The 25,786-nt window shown below is 38.4% G+C and overlaps 1 protein-coding gene across 1 annotated transcript; it reads right to left on the reverse strand.

The window, feature by feature from the left end:
• Positions 1-443: 443 nt before the first annotated feature.
• On the reverse strand, positions 444-24,900 carry LOC139739369 (epithelial sodium channel subunit beta-like). Its single transcript, XM_071649989.1, has 10 exons — positions 24,558-24,900; positions 21,403-21,829; positions 10,811-10,911; positions 10,110-10,273; positions 9,087-9,285; positions 8,227-8,299; positions 6,211-6,268; positions 4,859-4,929; positions 852-927; positions 444-581 (listed from the first exon to the last, which is right to left on the reverse strand). Exons 1-10 carry the CDS (start codon positions 24,898-24,900, stop codon positions 444-446), a joined length of 1,650 nt encoding a protein of 549 aa, XP_071506090.1.
• Between the last annotated feature and the right edge of the window lie 886 nt (positions 24,901-25,786).

Here is a 25,786-nt window from a genome sequence, read left to right on the forward strand (position 1 = left end):
AGTTCTGTCAACTCTACACAAGACACTATAGTCCGACGCTTTTCCGAACAAACTTAAGGCATGTTCCTTATCATACAACTTGGTTTCTTGAAATTTTTAGCTTCGAGCACATATTTGAGTAACCTAATTCGGTACGTCGACAAAGAGAGAATTCAAATGATAAACATAATTTGCTTATTAATGTAGGACCTGATTTCACCATTCTCCCACTGCCATGAAACAGAGGTTGTAGTTGCTATAATCTTACTGAGAAATGATATTCATAAGATTTCACATCCACAAACATAATACGGGAGACAATATATTTCGAAAAGTCGATTTCCCATGATGAATATTTATTCGCACCGATCTACTGAAAGAACACTGTGAATGCACCTGACACAGTCAACTTCTTAAGTAAAGGATTCAAACGGGATTTGTATTCCCGTTGCCAAGGTGCCGTTCTAACGTTTAATCGTCCTCTTGCGATATTCCGATCGGATGACGTGGAAAACGAGGACGAAAATTTCCCCAATTGAGATGACTGACATGCCAACGTACAGACCCATCAAACCACCAATGTTGCCGAACAGACTTGCGACCTATAGAAACCGAAAACAATAGTAAGAAGGGAAAGAATAAACTGCAATAATGTTATAAATGAAGGCAGCAGTTCAGCTCATGTGCCATTAAAAAACTCATCCTAGAGTAGCCATACCACTCCTTGTCACATTTCGTCATGAATGTAACAGACGAATGAATATTCTCAAGAGAAATGGAGTTGACTGCCTTGCTTGTTATCTGTTTATTCAAAGTTTGAAAAGTGTCACACATGTGATGATAGCATATTATCAAAATGAATTGTAACATACCGTGTTTAACGGAGTCTCGACCACCCTCTCGAAGTTCAGTTCTTCATAGTATATCTTCACACGCACAAGGTTTTTGCTGATTAGTAAAAAAGAGAGCATTAATTGGACTATTCAACAGAGTAACCCTGCTGGCTAAATAAGAGTTTAATCGTTGCACAAAACAGTATGAGGCCGAATTATCAGAATTATAGATGCATTTTGTGTTTGAGTGTGTGTCTGTGTGTGTTTGTGAGTGTGTGCTATGCAATAGAATTGTAGTGGTGTTTGTTCAATCAAGGATGGGTCCGAATGATCGAGATTTGCTACCAAGTTAATTGTGAAGATGCCAGAGTTGCCATGCAAAATGAATATCACGAATCTTGAAAATGTTTTATACTGTAAGCCAATACAATTGATATATGGTAATTTGTCAAGTGGAATAAAACAAACACACTTGAAAATAATAAACATAAGTTATGTATAATTATGATGCGTGCGTCTCACACAGCAAAAAGATTTGCATGCTGTGCGTTATGGGACGCACAAAAATCCACAAAACCAAACCAAACCAAACCAAACCAAACCAAAAACTGAGTTCCAGTTCACTCATTTTCACATGAGACAACACAGCAAGCTTTGATTTTGATTCCTGAATGGCCTATGGAGATATACATACATTACCTTCAGTTTAGCTCTCCGGATATATTAAAGAAATGTTAACTAATCATGAACATACAAGTGCAAATCTGATCCCGCAGAGTGATTGCTTCAGCAATGGCAAACGTAAGCTTAGAATATTGCTGTTGACCAGGAGAACTTACGTTATGAGTTTGGCTTTGCTTGCAAATTCGATATAGAATGTTTAACTCCCACGTTAACCCTAACCCAAACTAGCAATCTACAGATGTTTCTTGAAGTTTCAAAGTGAATCTTGTGCAGGGTAGAATCCAGCTCATCCGCTATTTACCCTTGACTATATGCTATGATATATAATTTTTCCATGACATTTGCTCAATCGACAATTGCTCCCATGGAGTATCTGCACGCCAAGCCAAAAGTAAATTCTACCAAAATGCTTAACCCTTTCCATAGTATTAATCCTCACATCAAATTAAGCCTTAAACCCATCACAACCTTAACCTTAACTAAGTCCTTGGGGCAGTACTAAGTCCTTGCGGCAGTACTAAGTACTAAGTACTTGAAAAAGACCGGAGCAATTGTCGCAGGAGCAAATGTCCCTTTAGGGCGGACGTCCACTTGGGCGCGGACAAGCCCCGGAAGGGTTGCGGAAGCAAATTTTGTTATTTCGGCATCCTGTCCGCGACAGACGCGGAATAACTTTGTGAATCGGCTTGTCCTGGGACATTCCTAGGACTGTCCGCGGACTGTCCGCGGACTGTCCGCGGACTGACTGCGGACATTCCTAGGAATCTCTCCGGAAGAGCGCGAAATACCTCGGAATATGCTAATCGTAGCCGGGCAGCGCGGAAACATCTAGGATTACACCAGGAATGAACGCGGACAATCAGGATGCCTTCCGGACAACACAAGTTAGGCATGCGGACAAACTGCGGACAATACCAGGAAAATGGAAAGGTATAAATTTGGCGCTGATTTTGACTTTTCCTCATTTGACTGCTCACTGATGCTCCTTGTTGTGCTTCAGCAGTAGCGGCTGATATTATATTAATATGATTGGTCAATATTATTTGATAAATGTGACCACCAAAAGTCGAAGAATAGGATTGTCTGCATGTCCGCTGACGACTCATTTTTTTTTTTATTTGTCTCATCTGGGAGAACAATTTTTTCTCTGCCTACAGTCACATGGATGACATTCGTAAACTTTTTGAACCATGCATATATATATATATATATATGTATATATATATATAATATATACATAAAAATGCAAATGTAAATATGTATATATAGTCATGTTGATAAGGTAGTCCACGTGTGGGCAAGATAAAAAGATAAGTAACAAAACTGCAACAAAGTTCATGCTGTATTCACCAACGATTTATTTCTTCACAAGAAATAAACCGTTAGTGAATACAGCATGATCTTTGTTGCAGTTTTGTTACTTATAGTACTAACTGTTACTTATGTTACTATATATATATATATATATATATATATATACATATATATATACATATACACAGGTATATATATATACACAGGGTGTATATATTCTTTATTCCCTTTTTTTAGACATGTGCTTTATCCATCGTGAAGTATATACATGTTTTGTCTGATACTTGCCAAACTGATCCTAATCATTAAATTTGTTTTTCTTTCTCTGATTTTTCCCTTGTGCATCTCTAACCCTCTCTTATTTTGATCACTTTTGAACATTTCCAAGTCCGAGAATTTTTTTTCATGCTTAGAGCTTACTAGCCTATTGTCGATGAAGTGTAAAAATGGGGAAATATTTGTAACTTACTTTAATTCACTTTTTTTTTTGGGGGGGGGGGGTTCAGCTGGGCTGTCAAATTGGACAATCGAGTTTATTTGCAACTAAAACAAAAAGAGAAGAAAAAATATTAGGTAATAACAACTACGAAAATCATTCAGGTAAAGAATGTTTCTGAAATGATTTGTGATGCTTAATGTGTACTTAAATATATACACTCAGCAAAAAACAAAGCAAAAGAAAGACAGAACATTATCACTTTTTCGAGTTCATGATTTATTGCTTTTTCTCTCATTTCACTTGGATTTTGAAGCCAGAAGATTCTTCATTTTCCTCCATCATCTTTAGCTTTCATTGTTATTTTGGGCTTCAAAAATATTACATTGTCATGAGACCACAGGTATTTCTTTGCAATTGAATTCATGCTTTTTAATGTGATGAATTTGTCTTTTGTTCTAATATGTTGTATCATTAGAAAGCATTTACGTATGAATAACAACTTGTTCATGTTTATATAATACATTAACATTTAGCCAAAAATTCTATGCTTTTTTTTTCTGAGTGTAATTCCATCTAATTTTGTGATTTTTCAGCTGGGCTGTCACATGGGACAACCTAGTTTGTTGGCAAATGAAATACGAAAACAACATAAAGGAAAATGTACTATAGTAAGTAATAGGAACCAGGAAAGTCACTCAGATGAAAAATAATTTCTGAAAAGATCAAATCAAAACAAACTTACTAGGAAGTTAGGGGGCTGATTTCACTTCTTTCTGGTTGCTTTTGACACAGTCTCTACTATCTTCTTCTTTGCCTTCTGGGACCGGAAATTCCTTAGATTTACCTGTTCTTCATCACTAGACGAAAGGAGTGCCTGTGATGGGGATATTTGCATGGGGGCCTTACCTCCCTTCTTGCTCATTTTGCGTTTCATTGGCATGACGCTAGCGGAAAGTGTCGACATTTTCTTGTCTGGATCACACAATTTCCGCATCGGTTCCGGACACTTGCATATATAGATCCGCATCGGCTCCGCGCTGTCCTAAAACATTCCTGGTGTCTTCCGCTTTCATTCGGGAAGCTTCCCCACACCGCGGGATTCTTTCCGGAGCTTGTGCGGAAGGAGCGGAAGGGTTCCGGACAAGCGGGACATCCTCAGGACATCGTCAGGACAAGTCGCCGAAGGTGTCAGGAAGTTCATTTCCGCGTCCAAATTTTGGTCTCGATCAAAATTTGGACGCGGAAATTTTTCTCTCTCCCGAAGGTGCGGAAACGCCCGGACATGTTTAGGACAGTGAGCGGACACGTTCAGGAACGTGCGGACAGGTTCCCGAAGGAGTGCGGAATACCAAATTTGCATTCCGGGTCTTGTCCGGGTCTTGTCCGCGCCCTAGTGGACGCCTGGTCTTACCGAAATACATTGTATATAAACACTGGTCGCAAAGTGTCATTACTTTCCGCGATTACTCATGACAAGCCATAGCAAAACACAGAAGTGAAACGAAGCGATGTGGAGATATTTCTGAAGTAATTAATTTCAGTAGAGTGCATTTCGGTTTCGTCCTTGTCCCTGCTTGTAAAGCGGCACGCTTCCCTATATAAATCTTACCTGGCCTGATCCTTGAATGAACTAAATGTTGCCGATCCGTTTTCAGCTTTGAGCCTCGTGTAAAGGTGCTCCTAGAAATTAGATTTGAATTCGATTTATGTACTGATTATCAGAAAAGTTCTAGGCGACGTTCTCTTTTCCGCAGCTATCTAAGAGTCCCTGATAGAAGACAGACATTTCAATACTTCATCTCACATTAAGCACACAGAAATCACTACTTAATAGTACCCAATATAAAGTTTAAGTCCATCAGTTTATGCGTTTCCGCTGTTTATTTTCATAACATCAAATATAATCTTTAGGTAGAATTGCCGTTGGCCGACACTTTTTCAATGAAATAATGAAAATCTGCTTCAATTTGAAGAGTACAAAATAATACAGTTAGGTACATAATCAAATCAAAAGTTTACAACAATTCTATCGTTCTGACGTCATGACATCATACTGCAAAATATGATGTAAGCTAAATTATTCTTTCTTGACATGTAAACACATGAAATTCCACTTGTATTAAACCTGCAGTATTCCGGTCTAAACTCTTTTCTCTTTTATCTAAGCCAACCTTAAATTGTGTTTTGCGGGTCATGACATCATCTCTTCCAAACTTTGAAATGTGTGTGGAAACTTATAAATCTTATCGTATGCTCATGTTTGGTAGTCCCCTACCATTCTGTGCATCGTATTTCACTCTTAATCAATTCACCTGTCAGCGTTGCGTTACTACACAAATGATGCACAGGATAGAGTGCGTTAGTGGAGAGGTGCATGTTTCACAATTGTAAATACCCTCGAGTGCGCTGCATCTCCACTAACGCCACGAAATAATCCTGTGCATCATTTGTTTTATGAAATGGGTCGAAAACTAACAGCATTTTTCACGAACATTGGGTCAATACCAGTCAGCTACATGTAGCACTCGCTCAAGAGTCAAGATGTCCGAAGATGTTCGTCCCAAACATCTGTATATACGCACGTCGCACTCGAAAATCCCGCACATATAAGTACTGTACGTATAAGAGTATTATGTACGCCACACATGTTATGCACACAAGAAAGGCCGGCCGGCAGCCCGAACTAGAAGTTGTTTACAGGATTGACAGCGCGTATAGTAGCGCGCGACGCACTTGTAACAACTGATTGAGTGCGCACTGCTAGTGTATTAAAACATTGTGACGTCAGGCCGTGCATGTTATAGTGAGAAATTAATGCACGCACACGTGACTCATTTCAGCGCTTCCAATTGGCTACATTCTTGAACCCATTTTATAAACTTTAATAGCAGTTTGAAAACAATGTGTTCACTTCGTTTTTCTGATGTGTTCTTTGTATGTGTGAGAGAAAAAGTGACATACCTCGTATCGCTTGCTGGGCCATCGAGCCGTTGAGATTCTCGCATTGTAGACGTTTTCACTTTGTGAGACAAAAAAAATATAGTAAACAAAAATTTTCACTTACAGATATGCATCGACATAACACTAACGGTATACACGTATGCAGAGACGTGCTTCATATCTTTCTCGCATCCTAGGTGTGTGTGCGCGCGCGTGTGAGTGTGCGTATGTGTGTGTGTCTTTTCTCAGTTGTTTTGGTCTATGTTACGTTAGTAATTTGTGTGTACATGTACTCCATAACTTCCAAATTTACTTCATGTAAAGGTATTGACCAGCAATGATCACTCAAGACCTACTATATGTGATTGTATGACTGTGTGTGTGCGAGCATGTCCGTGTGCGTGCGTGTGTCTGTGTGTGTCTGTTTGTATTTATTTTTTTTTTACCGTTTAAAGGACAATGATTTTCTTAAATCTCTTTTAGAAGCTAAATCGAACGCAATAGAATATTTTTAATTTGGTTTCTGTAAATATTTAAGATACATGACCGAGACGTTCCCTTCAATAATAACTTCTTTCCCATAGTAGCCCAATTCCGAAGAAAGTTGATGTGGTGATTTAACGTCCTGAAGATCCGAATTGTATCATGATTACATGTGTGTGTGTGTGTATGTGTGTGTGTGTGTGTGTGTGTGTGTGTGTGTGTTACAAGTAATGAATGCTTGTGAACAAGCAACCATAGGGCCGACGTCTTTTATGGATTGTCCGGTTTTTATCCAACTGCACTTATATATATTCTCCTTCTCCTCCTCCTCCTCCTCCTCCTCCTCCTCCTCCTCCTTCTTCTTCTTCTTCTTCTTCTTCTTCTTCTTCCATGTAGTACAGTCCACTAAATGTGTAGCGTACTAGTGTATGGGCAGGTGTGGTGCAGGCATATACAGTGTCATTAAAATGTCTACAAAGTCACTATGTCACCCTCTTTTTGAATAGATCTAGAGAGGTGCAGTTGACAGCATCCAGAGGAAGGCTGTTCCACAATCTATTGGCATCTGGGAAGAATGATGATTGGTAACATAATGTTCTTGTGTGAGGGACAACAAGTTTCAGCTTATAGGGTAAATGTATGTCCACGATGCAAGAACGGAGATGGTGCAGGTACTGTATAAGTCTGTGGGATGTCTACTATCAGACGGAGTTCATGATCCTGTACATCATTACTGCCTTCAGCTGGGCTCTGCGTTCTTGAAGTGTTTGCCAATGCAGCTGGTGAATCATTGGCGTACCACTACTTGTCCATCAATAATCGATAAGGACAAAACGTGTCTGATGTCTATTGTTGCATTCTCTCAATCCACGTATAACAATACATGTATTGTTTTGAGTGAATTCCCCTCTGAGACCCCGTTTATAGTGAGTGAAAAGGCCGGGCTTCATTTCATTGTAAACACGCAAAAGGCCAAATGCGGTACCAAAATCGGCTGCGCATTTGGCCAAGCTCTGGAGGTAGTCTCGGCCGCGACCGAGCCCGGCCTTTTCTCATTGTAAACGCAAACTGGGCCTAATACGGTACCAAATTGAGATCGGCGCACTCCCAATAATAGTCGTTTGTCTACAAGCAGAGCACCACTACGACAAAATATTGAAAGGTTTGAATTAAAAGGCCCGGGCTGAGCCCGGCACTGTAAACGGACAAAATTGCGGGGCCGAGTACCGCAATTGAGGCTGGGCTCGGCAGCGGCTCGGCCCAACCCTGCACTGTAAAGGGGGTCTGAGTCCTTTCCAAAGGACTAAGCAACGAGGCTAAACATCCTTTGCTTTATCATAAGGGTGCAACTACCACAGCTCATGGACTCGAGCCACGGAGATCGAATGGGCAGTCCAATGTCTTTGCCATCAACTGAGCCACAACAATTCATCAATGAAGACAATGCTAGAAAAAAAAAATGTTTGGACTCTGTCAATATCGAGAAAAATTTTATCAAATAATCTTATCCATATTTTGATAATTACGTCCTGCATGGAAACAAACTGTACTCACTCGCACGGGTTTTGGCACTCACAGCCAAGTGTATTCCTGATGTACTCTTTGAAGACGTCAGTACGGCATTTCTCTTCGTTTGAGGGAAAAGAATACGTGGTATGAAGTAACACGGTAATAGTTTGTCTGATCATTTTTATCTAAAAGCGAAGGGTGGATAGTTTCATTTTCTTTTTTTTCTTTTTTTTTTTGGGGGGGGGTCAAAAATATTGTGATCATAATATGGTACACTTTAACTCTTTATTTCTGTTTTTATTTTGCCGAAGATGAGAAGTTGTTACCGCACCCTGTAATAGGAATGATCGTTTTCTGAATTTTCACATCGCATCTGTGTGTAAGACACCACAATGGCAGACTCTAAAAAAAGGGGGGAAATGGTAATACCCTGTCATCATCATCATACCTACATACATACATCATCATCATCATCATTATATTCACTTTACTCTTATTCGTATCTATGCACTAGAATATAGAAACATAATGTATTTACAGTGTATTATATTTTGTAGTATTTCCCCATTCCGCAAACAATATAATTTTTTGTGTATCATGTAGATAGGTCCCTGGGCTGCCACGTGTTCAAGCTTTTGCTTATAGTGGCAGTCCTTCTTCGGCATAATTTCTCAGATAATTATTTGGAAATTTGGCAATACGAGTTATATTTGTTAATGAAATTAATTTACACATCGATTTTCCTTCTTTGAATCATGTACATTGTAATCTGCTTACTGATATTCTATGAGATATTACTGAAAAGAATCTTGATTTATGTATAAATTTGTGTTGGAAGAAAAATAAATCAAACAAACAAACAGACTAACACAAAAAGGTGTCCTAAACAAAAACGATTGACTTGCTCTGTTTCTTGTTGATGGGGGAGCACACTTTTCCATTGACGAGGATGTCGGTGACACACTTGCATTGCTTCAACATCTCTCTTTCCAGGCACATCTTAAAGCACGAACGCTGGGAAAAGTCGTATATATCCGGAGCGTAATAATTCTTCCCGCCTTTCACGCAGTCACCATATGGCTCTGGGAGACGAGTGATGTGGGTCTTTCGGGAAATGATGACAATGACAAAAGTACTTCATTTTTCGTTTGTGTGTGTGTGTGTGTGTGTGTGTGTGTATTTATTTGATTCGCCATATCTCTCCTAATGAATTGTTATGCGTGATGTACGTATCATGTCAAAAACAATGTGAATAATAATAATCAACAATCATAAATCTGAAAAGACCGATTGACATATACTTGTAGTATTGTCAAACGTACAACATGGGCAGATGGGAAGGTTTCAAATTCATCTACCACCATTGGGGACTTGCTAGCAGTATATCAAAAGAGTTCACCCAGGATGTTGTCCAGCTGAAGCTATTTGCCTTGAGAATGAGTTATTCAGGAATATTTTGGAGACCAGCAGTGTATTGTAGTTTAGATCATAGGACACGATTCTTTTTATCCCAAGTGTTAATCTAAATCTAAATCTTGAACGTGAACTTTAACTGTATTAGGTTTAATAAAAAAAACAATATCTAAAACATGTCAAAACAGATCGCCCTCTCCGTTCAGATATGGTAGGTAGAATCACAATTAGATGACGTTACGCAGTGTACGACATAACGTACTTGGTATATACCGTGTAGTGAATTGCGATAAGATGTGCTCCGAGATTTTAATACTATATCGGAGTACTTCTTTGGCTACAACATATTGCATATTCGTCGGTACCCACATGAAATCATGTTAGACAGCGTTAATGCACACATTGCTTCTATGTGTCCATTTTACAGCAAATATGAACAGATTCTGCAAGCATACTCACATAATACTGAAGCTATGTTTTACTTTTGATTTCGTTGATAGAAAGTATAGAAATACCCTTTTAAGCCCAATGGATGCAACCTGTCCGGTAGATACGAGGATGCCATCGTCTTCAGGAAAGGGGAAAATGGATGGATGATTGATGGATACGACTACTCCTACTTCCGGACTGAGGACACCAACATATTCTGGCTCATCCACGAACAGAGTCAAGTGCAGACCTAAAAAGTTGTGATGTAGAGTAGAAAAGACAATGCAATAGATTCAATAAATATATATCACGTTTTTGTTTTATTTCACTCATACATGCGTTTATGCATATATGGATACTATACAGTGGGTAACTTTGTGCGTAATAAATCATATTTGTCACGCAGACATACAAGAAGTAATCATGACTTTTTTCTTTTTCTTTGTTTTTTTTTTTTGCAGATCACGATAGTTAAGACGCGTATAATTATTCAGTGAGTGATGAGAAGACCAAACCACTTTGATACTCGCAATGGCAACATGAAAAACCGAGGCAATTTAAAAAGGAGAGTTTTCCTTTTTGAATATGATATGAGATCTTATGAAAGTGGAAGACTTCTACGACACCAACAGCAACAGCATCAGTTTTAATATGCATTGGGGGAAAACACACCTCAAAGACAGAGTGTGAACGTTCTCTTTAGAATGCATCCAAAATAATCCAAAGTATGGACAAACACGCACAACCTACGCCTAAATTTTGCCGCCATGTGCTGACCACATTTTACCGTATTGAGAGCCCGTGCTTCTTGTTTTGACGGCCGATTTCTTGAACTGGTTGAACGTGTAACAATTCCCGTAGCGAATGTATTGGATCTTCGTGAAGTGTCTGAGGAATAAATTAGATGAAAAAATGTGCATAGTCGGACAAAATAAAGAGAGTAGGAAGGGTAAGCCCCATGTGCTATCAACCCTGATATCAATCCCCGGTGCGAGTAACCTTTGCAGCAGCAGTTGTGTCCTAGACCAAATATATATATATACATGTATTTTTTCCCCTCAACGCCTAGTCCTTTGGCGGGGACTCAAAACATTCATTTCGGTATTTGCCTGAAAGACAGTTTTCATTACCATCTTAGTGGCCACGTAAGACATGATTGATAGTACATTGTACTTCGATTCAAATAACGTCAATGCATGATTCAATGTAAGTTTTCAATTGGTACTAGCAGAAACAGGTGTCTACATAATATAGTTATGTGAGTAGTATATACCTAATTTGTTGTGGCATTGTCATCAAGATTATCAATTCGTTGGAGATCTCAGTCATTGAAGTGACTGTGATCTGTAGGTCTCATCACTCGACTATAATATTAGCCGGTATTGTGTGTTGGACAACTTCAGTCCGGATTTCTCCCTATACTCTTTAAGAGACAATTAGTGAAGTCGGTGGAAATGAAGTGTGTTCTCTAAAAAGTAGGTTTTATACCTGCATACATGACTCTCCTACACACTGAACCGGCGACTTCAAGTCTCAATCAAAAAAACAAAACAAAAACAAAACAAAACAAAACAAAACAAACAAAAGGCGGTGACTATAAGGTGCCTGAGAAAGGGCACTATTACCGGGCTCGGACTCGAACCTTAATAAGTACATGGAAGCCTAATAATTATGTCTTATTCGTGTGGCTCGACCTAACCACTCGGCCACGACAACCATTCTTCATTACAGGCTATGATATACCATGAAACATTTTTACCTGTGAAAAGTTTTGTTCAGCGCTTTATAAAGTGGAATCTTTATCATCTGGTTAAAGGCCATGCAGCGAGTAGGTTAGACCTTTAAGTTTCTGCTGTATTAGCACTTTTTTTTTCACGCGTTCAAAGTTGTGAAAGACATTCATCCTACTTAGAGACAAATGAAATAAACGTCATAGAATTCACAATGTGTAGGACACCTATGGATGGAAACAGTTTTTGTTTGTTTGTGTTTTTTTTTTTTTTTTGGTTTTTTTTTTGTTTGTCCAGAGGGTCAATATGATATTTCTTGAAAGAAATATATTATTCAGAAAGGTGAAGGTTCAGGTGTAAGTTTCTTCAATCAGTCTCCCTCTACAAATTAAATTTGTTAAGATCGCAACTGCTGATCTGTAAATTAACAAACATGTCAGAAAAAAAAGGAACCAGCGGGGCTCGAACTTGTCATTTACTACTTTCCGGGCAGCGACACTACCACCAGGTTTTCCCTTGTTGCCGGTGTCACAGGCGATCCGTTCCGGGTTCCGGGGGAACCAATATACTGGCCGAATTCGGTCGATTGGTTCCGCCGGAACGAATATACCGCACAATAGGCAGTACGCAGAAACGTTCCGCAACCGCCGATCCTATCCGGGTTGTGCGAGTAGGCCTCATTCAAAACAAAATAATATATGTATATTGTGGATGCCTATGCCAAACCAAACCAAAAAAAAAAAAAAAAATCCAAGCAAGCTATTTCTTCATTTTTTAAATAATAGTAATGACGAACCTACAAAATTGTCTTTTTACGTTCTGATAATGTCCCTTTAAATGAATCATATTATAGCCTCGTACAAGTGGCGCGAAGAAATGAATTACTGTACAATATATTAGCTAAATATAGCATGCACACATACGTACGAGTCGATCATCTGGAGCCGTTGCACAGACAGTGTGGTGCAATTAGCCTTTATTTAGATAAAACTTCAAAGAATAGTTCAACGAGAGAGCATGATAATACTGTAGTTATATATTTATAAGAGACTGCTTGAAGTGGGAAGGAAGATAGAGGGAGGTTTTGCTGGTAGGGTACAGTGTGGATAAACATGCTTTTTCAATCAGCTTTTTTCTGATAAGTGATGATTGTACAGCTGTACTTAAAAAAAAAGAATACTGCTTAGTCTGCAAACAAATTGTTAATATGTATTCGGGGGACTAATCGAGTTGTACATGTGGCTTTCATTTCATTTATTTGATTTATTTATTTCATTCTCATTTTTCTTTCAACAAAACATAACACAAAGTAAATCGAAATTCAGTCATGAGCATATACATTACAAAGTATGACAATCAATGGTAATCAACAAACTAATAAAGATATGCACACATACTGGAATTACAAAGTTATGTTTGAAGGGTAAAAATGAGAACTGAAAGGTCGACTAAAAAGCATCGCTTGTAGATTGTGGACCACTCTAAAATATCTTCAAAAAACTTATTATAATTACATGAAAATACATATGTGACCGTGCACCTCAAAACGAACATAAAGTCGCACACACAGTGATTTTGCGTGAGGACTGAAAATAAGTGAAATTGGTCAACCTAGCCGAACTTGACGTTTTCATATTTTCTAAAAGAGCGGGTCTTCTTTTACATTATGCTAAATTTTGGTATCATAAAACGGGCAGGAAAGTGTGTTTTTTTAGCAGTCTATCTCGAACATTTTTGGTAGAAAAGTGTGATTAGGTGTGTCTTCAGAATCCCTTTTTCACTTCTGAAAAACCTTGTCCACACTCTTCACTTTCAACTCTAATAACTTTTGAAAAAAATAGTGCTACTGCTTTGAAAGTTGGCATTAATTATGGACAGAATGTGTTAATGAGGCATGCTTAATTTCAGTTTAATCTGATAATCCCTTCATTGTTGTTACTCTGGTGGTTTACTTCCTGTTTGTTTTTTTGTCCCATTCATCGCACAGCCAGCACGGTTTGGTAAAGATTTAGCGCTTGAATAGACACTGTACTTCAGAGCCTCTTTTCTCAGTTCACACTTTTCCTGAGTTTGTGCTTTCTTTCCGATATTTAGAGTCTGCTCTTTCAGAATATGGTCTTAACTAAAAATTCATGTCTGGCGACTTTTTGTTTGTTTTGAGGTGCAGGGTCACATATAATACAAAAATAAGACAAAACGACAGAGACACAACAACATGACATGACTGAGCTGAGGGGATACGATTGAAAGGAATAGAGCAAAAACAAAATTAAAGGAAGAAAGTAAAGAAAGAAAGAGAGATAGAGAGAGAGAGAGAGAGAATGCCTACACGCTGAACAAGAGAAAGGGAAGAGGGGATCGAGGAAGTATTTCGGACAGCTGGTGACTGCATGCAACGGTGGAAAAATTATGGAAATAAAATGCCGAATCTCATTACTTTTAATGCCGTTTTTCATTGTGTAAGGATGAATTCAATAACTGATGATGAACCTCATGTTTGCTGTAACCTATATAGGTAATGAACATGAATGTCTCAGCCAGAATTTAACAAAAAAAAAAAGATTTCAAATTACGCTTGAAAGAGTATAACGATGGAGATTTTTTTTTTTTTTAATTTCATAACTTAATGAATTCCAAAATTTAGGGCCGGTGTATATAAATGTATTTTGAGCTAATAAGGTTCTCAAAAGGGGTAGATGATGAAACTCATTAGACCGCCTAGTAGGATAATCATTAAAACATTGATTTCATGGAAACATTGACTTAAAACTATTGGGGAGAGCATTTGTGTTGCAGTTGAACATGATCATTGACCCAGTTGAAAAAGAAACAAATCTTTAATTTTTAAATCTTATATTTGATGAATAATGAATCTGAGTTGGAACGTGGCGAAACCCCACAGATGATACGAAGTACCTTTTTTTTTGCAATAACAATAATTTATCTAATAGAATTTGATGGGCTCTGCCCCATGCTAAAATTCCGTAATTGAGATAAGGTAATATTAAAGAAAATACAATGTTAACAAAGAAGACGACGGAATGTGAATTTTGTTGTTAATAATAACAATGTTAAGTGAAATTAGTTTGCTTATGTTAATAATATGAGGCCTCCACGAAAGTTTATCATCCACTGTGATACCAAGAAATTTTATGTGGGATACACGTTCTAATCGAGTATTATCAAAAATAGTATCTGTGCTTAATATTTCGTAGCACTTACTAGAAGCATAAACTTCATTTTCTGAAGATTTTCTGAAGATCTTATCCACTGAGTTACTTTTTTTTTTCAATTCAGAGTTGACGGTGTCTGGAGAGTAACTGGGTTTTGATGAGAAAAGAAAACATTATAATCATCAGTAAAAAGTATAAATGAGAATATGTCAGATGATTTACAGAAGTCAAGGATATAAACAATGAAAAGTAAAGGACCTTATATACTACCCTGAGGGACGCCACATTTAATAAATTTAAATCTTGAGTTATTCTCGTTCAGAGATACATATTGTTTTTCGGTTCTCCTGAACCTCTCAAAGGCCTCCCCCGTATGCCATAATGAGACAATTTATGGATTAAAATTTCATGATTTGAAGCTGTTATAACTCGAGTTGAATACATTTTCCTTTGTATCCTTTTCTCCTTATTTTATTCCTTCGCACCCTCAATATCTTCTTTATTTTTTTTTAATTCTATGTTTGTTTTTTTCTCCGTTAGCCCACAGCTTTTACCCTTTTTACTTTTTACTTATATAGATTCCATTTTGGGGTGCATTAAACCATATTTCTGTCTGTTTCCTGTCAATTCATGTTACAGGTAGTCTAGCTGTTTTTCATTTTCTGAACTCTTTTAATTCCTGTCTATCCCCTTGCCACTGTTGGCTTCACACGTTATACCTTTTACATGTGCACGTAATATGTTTGTCCACTACAAAATGCATATACATGTATGTATGAAACTTAATGTGTACTGTGACGAAGAGAAAATTTAACTTTTTGTGGAACATCATAATTATTTTGGACACAGGTGCACTGTTTGGATATTCAAGTTAGGGTATTATTAGAAGTCAAAAATTTACGTGAGTTTTTGATAGGGTCTACCCTATATTTTGCATGCACTCTACTTTCTTAAAACAGAAGATCTGTTTTGGGGCCGCAGTCACTATCATGAAAAGGGAAGGCATTCAAGATTAAATGGATGGTACATGCTGATTGACTGAGATGGGGGAGGGGGGTGGGTTTAGGTTTCCAACCAAAAAAAAAAAAAATCAACAAACAAATAATGAAAAACCTGCAATATAAAAGAGCATTCAATTCTTTTAGGAATTAAGAGTTCATTTGACACAAATTTGCTTCAAATTGCTGAGATATATGTATAAACAAAGAAGCCCTAATGTGCATTGAAGGATGGACCCACCTTATCTGCCAACTACACATGTATTTTTTTTTCCATTCCAAACCGATTTTGTATAATGTACTTTGAATTTCTTCTTTATAATCGTATACTCTCAAATATTTCATACGTGCTTTCTAATTATCTTGCAAAACGTTAAATTTCCAATCGCCTATCTCAACCAAAACTATACGGTATCCCTTTAGAATGCCTTGCCTGTTTGAAGTACCGGCTTAATCTCTGTGTAAGAAATTGAAACCCCAGAAGAGATAGCCCCCCAGGAAAAAAAAAACAAAACAGACAAACGCATTCATTTACTAATCACATACACACGGACACAAAATAGAATAAAGACAACTGAACACACAAAAACAAAATTCACCCCGTCATTTGAAGTTGTTACAACTGATGAAAAAAAAAACATGCATGTATAGACGTTGGCGATTATATTGGTCGTTATATCGTACTAAATGATTAGATTCTAAGCGCTGAAAATAGACATTAAAATGAAGGTTGATATTTGAGCTCATACGTGTATTTGATATGAAGCTCCTTGTATTACAGTAATTAAAATGAAGCATGCCGAACATCCCGACTACAGTAACTCATTCGGTTGTTCTGTTCAAGACTATTCAAATCAGACAGAGGGTGACATAACCAACGTCATATCTGTACCCGCTGCGTGCATGTACTGTATCATGGCCACCATGACGACGAAAGAGATCAGGGAGAAAACAAAAAAGGAATCGCTCTTTGTAGTCCGGGTCTCAAATTGGCAACTTTGTTCGACTGGCTGGTTAGAAAGATTTGGAGAAGTTCATTGGCCATGGAGGGAGACTGGAAAAGTAGATACTGAAGGAGTGTGTCCCCATTACCACTTTGTATACATTGTACGGTAGAGACCCGGATCGAATCGGCGATGGAGGATCGTATCGGCGGTGAGGCAAAAATCCCGCCGATTGGATCCGGGAGATCCGATATACTGGCCACATTCCGCCGATTAGTTCCGTCGGAACTTATCTACTGGCCGGAACGGATCGCCTGTGACATGCCGGTGTCACAGGCGATCCGTTCCGGCCAGTAGATACATGTATTAAGTTCCGCCGGAACGAACAATACAATTGCCAACGTCTGTACATGCATGTTTTTTTTTTGTGCTTTTTTTTTTTTTGATCAGTTGTAACAACTTCAAATGACGAGATGAATTTTGTTTTTGTGTGTTCAGTTGTCTTTATTCTATTTTGTGTCCGTGTGTATGTGCATATGAATGCGTGTGTCTGTTTTGTTTTGTTTTGTTTTGTTGGGTTTTTTTTTGGCGGGGGGGGGGGGTCTATCTCTTCTGGGGTATTAATATCTTGCACAAACAGGCAAGGTATTCTAAAGGGATACCGTATAGTTTTGGTTGAGATGGGCGATTGAAAATTTAACGTTTTGAAAGATAATTAGAAAGTACATATGAAATATTAGAGAGCATACGATTCTAAGAGAAATTCAAAGTACATTATACAAAATCGGTTTGGACTGAAAAGAAAAATACATGTGTAGTGGGCAGATAAGGTGGGTCCATCCTTTAATTAGGGCCTCTTTGTTTATACATATATCTCAGCAATTTGAAGCAAATTTGTATCAAATGACCTCTTAATTCCTAAAAGAATTCAATACTCTTTTATATTGCCGGTTTCCCATTATTTGTTTGTTAATTTTTTTGTTGTTGTTGGAAACCTGAACCCTCATCTCAGTCAGTACTGTACCATCCATTTAATCTTGAATGTCCTCCCTTTTCATGATAGGGACTGCGGCCCCAAAACAGATCTTCTGTTTTAAAAGAAAGTAGAGTGCATGCAAAATATGGGGTATCAAAAACTCACGTAAATTTTTGACTTCTAATAATACCCTTACTTGAATATCCAAACAGTGCACCTGTGTCCAAAATCTGGTGTTCCACAAAAAAAAGTTACATTTTCTCTTCGTACACATTAAATTTCATACATACATGTATATGCATTTTTTAATGGAAAATACATATTACATGCACATGTAAAGGTACGTGTGAAGCCAATAGTGGCAAGGGGATAGACACATATTAAAAGAGATAAGAAAATGAAAAACAGCAAGTAAACTACTGTTACATGAATTGACAGGAAACAGACAGAAATATGGTTTAATGCACCCCAACATGGAATCTATTATAAATACAAAGCAAAAAGGGTAAAAGCTGTGGGCTAACGGAGAAAAAACATAGAATTAAAAATAAAAAATAAAGAAGAGATTGAGGGTACGAAGGAGAAAAATAAGGAGAAAAGGATACAAAGGAAAATGTTATTCATCTCGAGTTATAACAGCTTTAAATCAACAGCTTTAAATCATGAAATTTTAATCCATAAATTGTCTCATTATGGCATACGAGGGAAGGCCTTCTCCTTTTCCGTCTGTAGTTCGTCGGTTGAGAATGATAAGGGCGTTAAGTGACCACAAAACCCATAGTGTTCGAGACAACTTAACGCCCTTCTCATTCTCAACAGACGATTTGTTCCTTTATTTTTAAATCTGCTGGGTGATGTCAGGCTTTGCTTTACAAAACACTGGTGATTTCGCTTTTGAAGGATAATTTATGCATATGTATACCGTTCATATAACGCTTGTATTATCTTATTAGACAAAGTAGGGCAACATACTTAATTTACGTAATCAACTCATTCTCCGGAAGAGATGCACGGCTCGGTGACAGCAACAGTTTAGCTCGGCTCTGTAATTGTTTTGTACATGTTATACCTGATAATGATGTCGAGGCGGATATGTTCTTTCATTCCAACAGTTGAGTTTTGCTATTTGCTTCCTTTTCTTTCATTATTTTTAGCCCAACATTTTCTATATATATGTCTTTTGTTTCAGTTCGGATGCCCACCCAGACACTCGTTGTACATGTATCTTCGTTTACGTGTTCTGTGTGTTCCGTGTTTGTCTCCCTCGCCATTATTGGCCTCTCTCGTTCAACCCATTCTGCTTTTTCTTACTCCCACTCCCCCTTCTTCGAAGCGATCATCCCTACATCAAGACTCCTACGCCAGCATTGCACATTGCTACGTGTATCGAATTGTTCACGTGCTTTGTCACACGTTGCCTGCTGGCCGCTTTCCTTTTCTATCGTACGCTTCCTCTTCACACTTTTGCTGGTAACTCAGAATTCTATTTATGACCATATCATTATTCATTATGACTGATTTCTTAAATGCACCCTTTCATTCTATGTCGAATGATGATTTTTTTTTTTTATTATTTAGACACACAACATCCGAATCTGATTTAGTTGATGGAGTACCAGTGTTTTTGGTATACACACGCAACTCCCTATGATAATTTCGCAGCTGATAATTTGAATTCATCAGCTCCTGAATTTACTTATGATCTTGATAATGATTCAATTCAGAACCCGCTATGTAATTATATAACCGTTAATGAATGTAAAGATGTGTATCATAGTTTCTCTAAAGACACGTTTTCTTTGCTGCATTTAAACATAAGGAGTTTAAATAAGCATTTTGATGAGTTACAGTTTTTATTAGAATCTGATCACACTCAATCATGCTCTGTCATTGGTCTGAGTGAAACTTGGTTAACCGCGTCGTCTGAAAACTCTTTGCTATCGACGGATATGATATGTATGTTAATGACAGATCTGACAGGAGTGGAGGTGGCGTTGCATTTTATGTCTCAAGTTCTTTTAAATGTGTTATTCACAGCGATATCTGCAGAATGGATAGCACTGTTGAATCTCTTTTCATTGAACTTAGTATCCCAGGATGTAAGAATGTGGTAGTTGGAATTATATATAGACCTCCCAATTCAAATATTGTAGATTTTTTTACTTATATTTCACATTTTGCAAAAAATCCAGTAATTCGAAACAAGGACTGTTTTTTACTTGGCGATTACAATATTGATTTGCTGAAATCAGGAAATGATCATTCTTCAAGTGAGTTTCTCTAAACGCTTTTGTCATCATCCTTTCTGCCCCTCATTTCCAAACCGACTCGGGTTACAGATCATTCGGCTACTCTCATTGATAATATGTTTTGTAATGTCTTAACCCTCCCTGACTCTTTTATAATTCTTTCAGATATAACGGATCATTTTCCAATAATGACTTATTTTACTTTGAAAACGTTTGTTAATGACTCAAAACCTTCATTTCCTTTATTCAAACGTAGAGTCTCCCCTGAAAAGGTGGCCAGGCTTGATGCCGTTTCATTTTGTTATCAGAACAAAGCTGATTGAAAAAGCATGTTTATCCACACTGTACCCTACCAGCAAAACCTCCCTCTCTCTTCCCTCCCACTTCAAGCAGTCTCTTATGAATGTATAACTACAGTATTATCATGCTCTCTCGTTGAACTATTCTTTGAAGTTTTGTCTAAATAAAGGCTAATCGCATCACACTGTTTATGCAACGGCTCCAAATGATCGACTCGTACGTATGTGTGCATGCTATTTTAATAGCTAATACACAAATACATCGTACAGTAATTCATTTCTTCGCGCCGCTTGTTCGAGCGCAATTTAAGTACGAGGCTATAATATAATTCAGTTAAAGGGACATTATCAGAACGTAAAAATAGGTTTGTCATTAATATTATTTCAGAAATGAAGCAATAGCTTGCTTAGGGGGGGGGGGGGTTGGTATAGGCATCCACAATAAACAAATATTATTTTGTTTTTAATGAAACCTGCTCGCACAACCCGGATAGGATCGGCGGTTAAGGAACGTTTATGCACTGCCTATTGTGCGGTGTATTCGTTCCGGCGGAACCAATCGACTGAATTCGGCCAGTACATCGGTTCCCCCGGATCCCGGAACGGATCGCCTGTGACACCGGCAGTGACACGATGAACATGGAACAAATACCCAAGCTCCAAGATTCCGACATAGTTATGTTAACTAGTCCGGCTCGTTCTTTTTTCCCGACATGTTTGTTAATTTACAGATCAGCAGTTGGGCTCTTAACAAATTTAATTTAATTTGTAGATGGAGACAAATTGAAGAAACGTAAACCTGAGCCTTCACCCCTCTGAATAATGATTATCTTTCTTTCATTTAATATACCATGTCCACCTTGGACTACTTAACATAACAATTTCGGAGCTTGGATATTCTTTTTTTATCAGCAACGAGTGAGAATAAGAAATACAATTGGAGCATACAAACAAGAGATCAAGCACGAGTTAGCCAATGTGCTTAATATAATTAGTAAGTCAGAACGCACTCGAATGAGCAGGGCTCCTTGTCGAAGGTGCACTGTCTAATCAAGTCCTTGCCAGGCTGTCCGTACTCGTCCAGCTCTTCCCGTGTAGGTTTGACGTCGTCCTGCAGGTCGCTAAAATCCGACATTCGAAATTGATTGTACATAGACTCCCAGTCGTTAGGGTCCGTCCCGTTTTCCCAGGTGGGGAACTGAATGGATCCCCAGGAAGATTCCCATATGTAAGATGATTCAGAGGACATGCTGGTAGAAGATTGAAGACCGTCGGAGCTGGAGCTGGAGCCGGAGCTGGAGCTCGAAGACGAATCCAGGAACTGCAGATCCCAGAACCCGAAGTCCAAACTGCTGTCGCTGGATCCTTGAGCTGTGGAATCGTCCTGGAGGTGAGCATGCTGTTCATCCAAAGCTACCAGTCCTTCGAAACGTGTCCCTGATACGAACAAAAGAGTTTTAATGTAGGCCCCTACCTCCTAGATAGGCTATATTTTGTCATGTCTATACATGAATTGCATGTCTATTCAAATTGATGAAATTCTTGTTTCGAATTGTTTTATTGTATTGCACCTGATTTACAAATTGCCCTATCACTGCCCATATCGATGTAATTAAGCATCGATCTAATCTTGTTTAGTAGTAGTTTCAGTAAAGAGTAGTAGCTCTCTCTCTCTCTCTCTCTCTCTCGCTCTCTCCCTCTCTACCTTCCCCTTCTTATTCTTGAACACATCTCCTTCCTTTCTTATACGTGTATGTGTATACGCATATACACATTATATTATAATATTATATTACGCTACGGGGGCTGCACGCAAATCAAGCTACGCTTATGCTGTAGCCCTTCTGTATTATTCATTGTATGTTTTGTTGTACTTCTGCTGTACATTGTACACAGGCAATGAACAAGAAAATACTTATATATATTATTATATTTATGTTTGTACATGAATGTGTATATGTACAATGATGATACAGAAACCAATAAATCAAATCAAATCAAATATTCATACAATCCTTGGCACTGTTTTATAAAACTGCTCGTGAAGTTACGCACGACTTTAAGAACGATTTTGATAGATATGGCAAGCAAAGCGGGTTTTCTATAATCATTGTTAATTTCAATAGCTAAAGTTGAAATTTACAGATGATTATGATTATTTTGACATTCTTATACACACCTTTTTTAGTTGATAGACATTTTTCTCCCAATGTAGATGAAATATTGACATACAGTCGTACTTTGTTAAACCGTAGGAAAAAATGGGCACACATGTTGACACTTCATATTCCAGTCGTGCGTAGAGTCATGCGTAACTTTACGAATAGCTTTATGAAACAGGGTCCTGTATGACTTAGGTTAGGTTACACATAGTAAAGTGTCCCTTTTAGAAAGCCCTCACTTTTATTAATCATTGGATGATAAATAATAAAATGTAAATTGCAATGATTTGCGATGAGATGAAAAAAATAATGTTAGAATTAAAGGGAAAAGGGTCGGCTTGTGCCGAAAGGGTGGGTTGGGTGGTGGCGCGTCGCGTTAATGGGAACACCACCCTTCGTCCAAAGCCCCCCCCCCCCCCCCCCGGTTTTGCCGAAAGGGTGTGTTGGTACTTTTTCTCATGTAATATTAAAAGACGAGTTTTGAATTTATATTTAACCTTCAAACAACCATTTCAAAGAGGCTATCGTCCGGATCGGTTTACACTCTATTACCACTTGGTCTACAGCCAGTTGGTCTAATAGACTGTTTAATATCAGTTGATCTAATAACCAGTTGGTCTAGTCATCATTTCGTCCAATTATTGTTTGGTCTAATTGTTATTTGGTTTAATTACTATTTGGTCTACAGTCAATTCGTCTATTAATAGCCATTTGGTCTATTTTTTGGTCTAACACCAATTTATGTCATCAAATACCGATTTGGTCTATTATGAGTTGGTCTAATTCCATTTCGTCTAATCATCAAATGGTCCAAAATAAAACCAAATTTGTCCAATATAAATTTGGTGTACACATCATTAATTTTGGTCCATTGCCCAGTTGGTCTAGCCTCTGTCTATTATCGGTCTACACCCATTTAGTCTAATAACCATTGATCTTATTGTCATTTGGTCTAATAGCCAGCCTCCTGGTCTAATCAGGTACCATTTGGTCCAATCATCGTTTCGTCTATTACGACCAATTGGGCTTTTTTTTTTGGGGGGGGGGGGTTCTACGACTACGGACTACCCTCTGACCCTGCACTGAGGGAGAAGACAGATGTTCATACACATGAAATAAAATTAGGGTAAAGTTTAGGGTCCCTCGCCCCTTCCCCATGGTGCCAGGCCAGCACCCCCAGCAGCTGGACTATAAAATAGATAAGCCACTGTTTATCCACATGATCCATGCCCTGTAATGTGAAACAGAAACGGATATTAGACCAAATGCATATTGGACCAAATGAACATTGGACGAACTAAATATTAGATCCGGACGATAGCCTCTTTGAAATTGTTGTTTGAAGGTTAAATATAAACTCAAAATTCGTCTTTTAATAGTACATGAGAAAAAGTACCAACGCACCCTTTCGGCAAAACCGGGGGGGGGGGGGGGGGGGGGGGGCTTTGGACGAAGGGTGGGGTTCCAGTCAACGCGACGCGACCCAACGCTCCCAACGCACCCTTTCGGCAAAACCGGGGGAGCTTTGGACGAAGGGTGGTGTTCCCATTAACGCGACGCGCCACCACCCAACCCACCCTTTCGGCACAAGCCAAAGGGTCTATAGTTCATTGATAATTCGCCAATAACGTGTTTCCACCAAATAGTGGTTTGTTTGTTTGTTTTTTATTGTTCCATATTCCACATTTCAACAAATAAATAAACCATAAACATAACAATACAAATGCATGGATGAATTGTCAAATACAGCGTTTAAGGCAATTAAACGTGAAATATGAGGAATCTACATAGAAGCATTGCTTGTAGGGTGTAGATTCCCAGATGCTGATGTGAGATTAATTCTTACTTGATATTTACAATTGAGCAAAAGAAGAATTGCGAACTGTGGAATTACTACCTTGATCTACGTGACAGTGGTTGAGGCCGTTATATCACTGTATTGTGATTTTAAAAAAAAAAGAGACTTTAGATTTTTGGGCATTGGTCATCCCCTCCTTTTTTACCGTTCAGTTTGCTTCTCCTCATCATGTTCAGGTTGCAAATAGTGATGGAAGGGAAGTGAAGTTCCTTTCTAGTGATGAGAGAGATTTTCGACGTCGTCGGTCTGTGGAAGAAGTCGATGACGGTGTTTGAGCCCTGAAACAGCAGCGCGCTCAGGGCAGTCGCTGTGATGACGGCCCACGTGAGACGGAATAGACGGGACCGATCTGATCTCAGGATTTGTGGCACACCGTGCGTGGTCGTGTTATCAGCGAAGTCCTTGATGGCATCGGCTGTACTCATCTGGGACGCGGAGTAATTCACCTTACCCTCATCCTTAGCGTCTTGGCCTTGTGTCATCTCCATGTTTCCTCACTGCGGCATAATAGATATCCATTTAAAAAAAGACTAAATTATTCCAGACATCTTTTGTTTTTGTCAATTTCTAATGTTCTCAAGCATTTAAACTTATCCTTTGCTATCAAGATTGATTCATGTCAGGTTTTTGGAAAAATCCGTCATTTCTCTATTCAAAAGATTCAAATGTCAGTTTTTATTCTCAGGCCCTGCCCCCTCCCTCCCCCCCCCCCCCCCCCAAAAAAAAAGGCGTTTGATAAATCTCTGATTTATGCCGTTTTTCATATGGGAAAACTCGTAGACATAACTATAAAACGGTCCATGCATATCTTGTCAGTAGGTCCTTGTATATTTTAGAGATCAACTGGCAAGTCTTTGTATTCTTACGTACGGATTCGGCCTAAATATACGACAATGACAACAAAAATAAATTATCTTGACCCTATTAAACAGAGAGATACAAAGCGCACTTGCAAGTCCAACAGGAATGTTTGCTTATACCAAGTTTTAGACGTAATCATACGTCTTCTTCAGGGCGACATGTATGTAAATAAGAAAGGCGTATGATTACATAATGCAGGGGCGGATCCAGAATTTTTGTAAAGGGGGGGGGGGGGCAGCTAATATTTCTGGTGCCACTTCCGGGTTTCATTTCTGTACATTTTGCTTCAAAATGCTACTCCTTCGCCATTTCTAACCCGATTTCGATTCCGTTTGCTTTATGTGATGGCACTAGATGAGGGCTTCAAAACTTCTACACAGAATTTTGACCTTTGACTTCTTTGACCTTTGACCTTGATTTTTGACCTATATTGTACATTTTGCTACAAAATGCTACTCCTTCGCCATTTCTAACCCGATTTCGATTCCGTTTGCTTTATGTGATGGCACTAGA

This window comes from Diadema antillarum, unplaced genomic scaffold, assembly GCF_040938485.1.
Source record: "Diadema antillarum isolate AM-2024a unplaced genomic scaffold, OU_Dant_1.0 seq00000798_RagTag, whole genome shotgun sequence".
Taxonomy (NCBI): domain Eukaryota; kingdom Metazoa; phylum Echinodermata; class Echinoidea; order Diadematoida; family Diadematidae; genus Diadema; species Diadema antillarum.